General features: G+C 43.9%; 1 protein-coding gene across 1 annotated transcript; it reads right to left on the bottom strand.

Annotated features, from left to right (window-relative positions):
- Positions 1 to 456: 456 nt before the first annotated feature.
- Positions 457 to 1,710, bottom strand: LOC147902286 (uncharacterized). The gene is made up of 2 exons (XM_087373185.1): positions 1,183 to 1,710; positions 457 to 954 (listed from the first exon to the last, which is right to left on the bottom strand). The coding sequence occupies exons 1-2, from the start codon at positions 1,708 to 1,710 to the stop codon at positions 457 to 459; spliced, it is 1,026 nt and encodes a 341-aa protein (XP_087229311.1).
- Positions 1,711 to 3,030: the final 1,320 nt, after the last annotated feature.

Raw genomic sequence — 3,030 nt, 5'->3', positions numbered from 1 at the left:
GCCCCCACCCCTAATGTATAAGCTTATGCCTCATTTCAAAAAACCCCCCTATTGTACACTCACGTGATATCATAAGTTTCCCCCTATGAATCCCCCGGGGTTGTAGCGGTGCTTCACTGATGTATTCATGGCTACCCTCTCTCCCATCCTCACGAACACATCAAACTGACCCCGGCAAGACTTATCTCATTGTCTTTCAGAAACACCAAATCAGTTGGATCATCTGCTTTTGCGGGCTTGGACACTACTAGCCCATATGTCTTCTTTGATATCCTAGACTGAATGAAATCATTTTGCATGCAGAGACGAACTGCTCCGTTACAGATTGCACTCCTTGGTTCTATTGGAACCAGATTGGAACGATGATATGGCCGACTTGCTTGGCGAATTGCTTTTGTATCCTCTTTATTAGATAAGGTGAAGAAGCAAATCCGCCTACCACTGCCAGTACTACTTCTACCCGATGATTTGTTGCTTGATCAAATTGAGCACCTTCTCGACCTCTGGATCAAATATTCCCCTCATATCGGCATCGTCTAGTCTCACCTCAACATAGTCTTCATCGGGCCACGTTGTCCCATTTCTTCGATCATGTTCCTTCCATGCAGTGGTTAGCTTCCCTAGAAGCGACAAATCATAATGAGATCCATCTCCATCAAACCCCGTCTTTATGACTTGCGACGAACTTAAGAGGTTGACGGCTTCGGATGGGTTCTCATCACAAAATTCGATGAAGCATGCAGGACCCATCTTTGCACACATGAATTTCATGAATTGCAAGTCTACAAAGGTTCCACCTCCCAAAGCTCCGTAGCTCTTGACGGCCTTCTCCATTTTCAAGCTATTGGGGTCTTCATCAGCCTTCTTGTGTACTACCACATCAATAGTTCCCCCTCCTATATCAGCTACCAAAACCTTCTCCCCTTTCCTAAGCTTCAATTCTCTCACATTTTTCTAGCAGTACACAGAGGCAACTTCTGGCTCCACGATAATGTGCAGAGCATGTAGCATCAGCCGGTACACAAGGGTCTTTTCACAAGCCCGGTTTTTTGGGCGCACATCTCTATCACTTGCTTTGCTCACTCGTCCAACATCGTCGAAATCGTGAGGAAACAGTACACACCACTAAACATCTTTTTTCCCCAACTGTGTACCGTAAGATAGTTGGAGCTTCTCAATCACGTATTCCCCTATGAACCAGAGATAATTGACAAGAAGTGTTTCAACCGTAAGGTCACCAGGAAGCTCCTTACGGGTGCTGCTACCTTGATATCCATTCACCAGAAATAGCTTGAACTTGGCCACGAGGAAGGCATCTTTCCCTTTGATGGATAGTGTATGGTTCATCACATGGATGATTTTACGATATGCACCGTGTATAGTAAGACTTTGAGAAGTGTTGTCGCATTGGTCTACAAGCCGCAACAAATTCATGCCATTAGAAATTGGCTGGCGAGGCAGCTCTCTAAATTTCCACAAGGCACTCCAGCCCCAAACTTGGACGGCATATTTCCCATCGCTGCCATCAGGAACATATAACAGACTGGTTTGTGTTTTGCAATAAGGTTTGCCTAGTCCTGCTTGGTTCTGATGAGGCCAATCGTACCAATTGAACACCCTATCGGGCTCAAACCTGTGTGCATGGGCAAATCCAGAGAAAATAGTGCCCAAATCTATGGCTACCACCAAAATCGCCGCTGTTGTAGACATTGGAAAAGATCTCTTGCGCTCGCTCTCTTGGTGGTGGCTTGACACGTGTGAATTCTTCTCTGCTAATTGTTGGACTTCTATTAAAGGAAACAAGAAAAACAATGCAAAAGTCCTCTCCCTCTCTCTCTAGCCTGAAGGCCCGACGAAAGAAATGTAGTTAGCAGGAGCTCAGCTGCTTCACACTATTTTAAAGGGCCGAAGAGACTCTCCAAAAGGTCATGTCTCCCACCGCTAGGCACGCAGTACTACAAAGAAAACAAAGACAAAGCTACTGGACCAGTAGGATAACGAGAGGGGAGCTAGTCTACAAAATCCCACTTCACAAGAGCACTAGTACTTTCCAATAGGCATGTGAAGTAGGGCTAATGAGAGGGTCTGCTGTCTATGGTTGACATCTAGTTTTCTTTTTCTCTACTAGTGGAGAGTCCCTTTCCCACTACAACTAATAAGAGGATGTGTTCAGGGTGGCAATAAAATGTGGTATCTAGTTTTCTTTTTCCTTGCTAGTGGAGCCTTGGGTTTTGGTTGTGGTTTCATAGAGGTGTTTGCTGGTCATGCACATGGAAGGTTCGTAGAGATTTTTTGCTTGATACAGCAAGGTCTGTAGCAGTCGGAGATAATTTAATCTCCAATGTACAATTTCACATTCTTCCTTTTCAGAAGTTAGCATGCAGGAGAGACTCGCACATCAACGTCAAGCGAGGCATTGCTTTCAAGCTTGGAAGATTGAGAAATGGCTGAATTTTACAAGTTACCATACACTTAGGTGTGTAAAGAGTCCCCACTCTTAGGGATTTTCAAGAAGGGTCCCTTCCCCCACAAGAAGTAGGGCTCATGAGAGGGTGAGTGGTGCTAAATATTTTCTTTGTTCTTGCTAGCTAGGAGAGACTTGGTATTTGGTTGTGTGTCACATGGATGTTCGTTGGTCTTACTAAACATGGAAGGTTCATTCATTAAAAGCTTTTGCTTGATACATAAGTTTATTGGGTACTATTTTTACATATTTATTTTATAAGGGACATCACAAAGAAGACATAAATGCCCATGACCAAGCAATATCAAATCACAAAAGAAGAGAGAAATATTTTACGTTGGTGCTGACCTTGTAGGCAAGAATTGGGACTTGGTTGGCATTTTCTTAGGGTGGTGAATTCGTCATGCATGTCTTCCTCAATATTTGTCATGTACATACATTGCTTGGAAATGCACATATTATTCCTTACCTACCCACCTTAACCACTCATGCATGTCTTCTTCCTCACCTTCCTAATGCTAGACTTTGTTGGCTTTGTCTTAGGCTTGTCCATTGGTCATGAATGC

This window comes from Dipteris shenzhenensis, chromosome 4 (genome assembly GCF_047967505.1).
Source record: "Dipteris shenzhenensis isolate YYH24624 ecotype China chromosome 4, Dip_SZ_1.0, whole genome shotgun sequence".
NCBI lineage: Eukaryota > Viridiplantae > Streptophyta > Polypodiopsida > Gleicheniales > Dipteridaceae > Dipteris > Dipteris shenzhenensis.
This window is presented reverse-complemented; position numbering and strand designations above follow the sequence as displayed.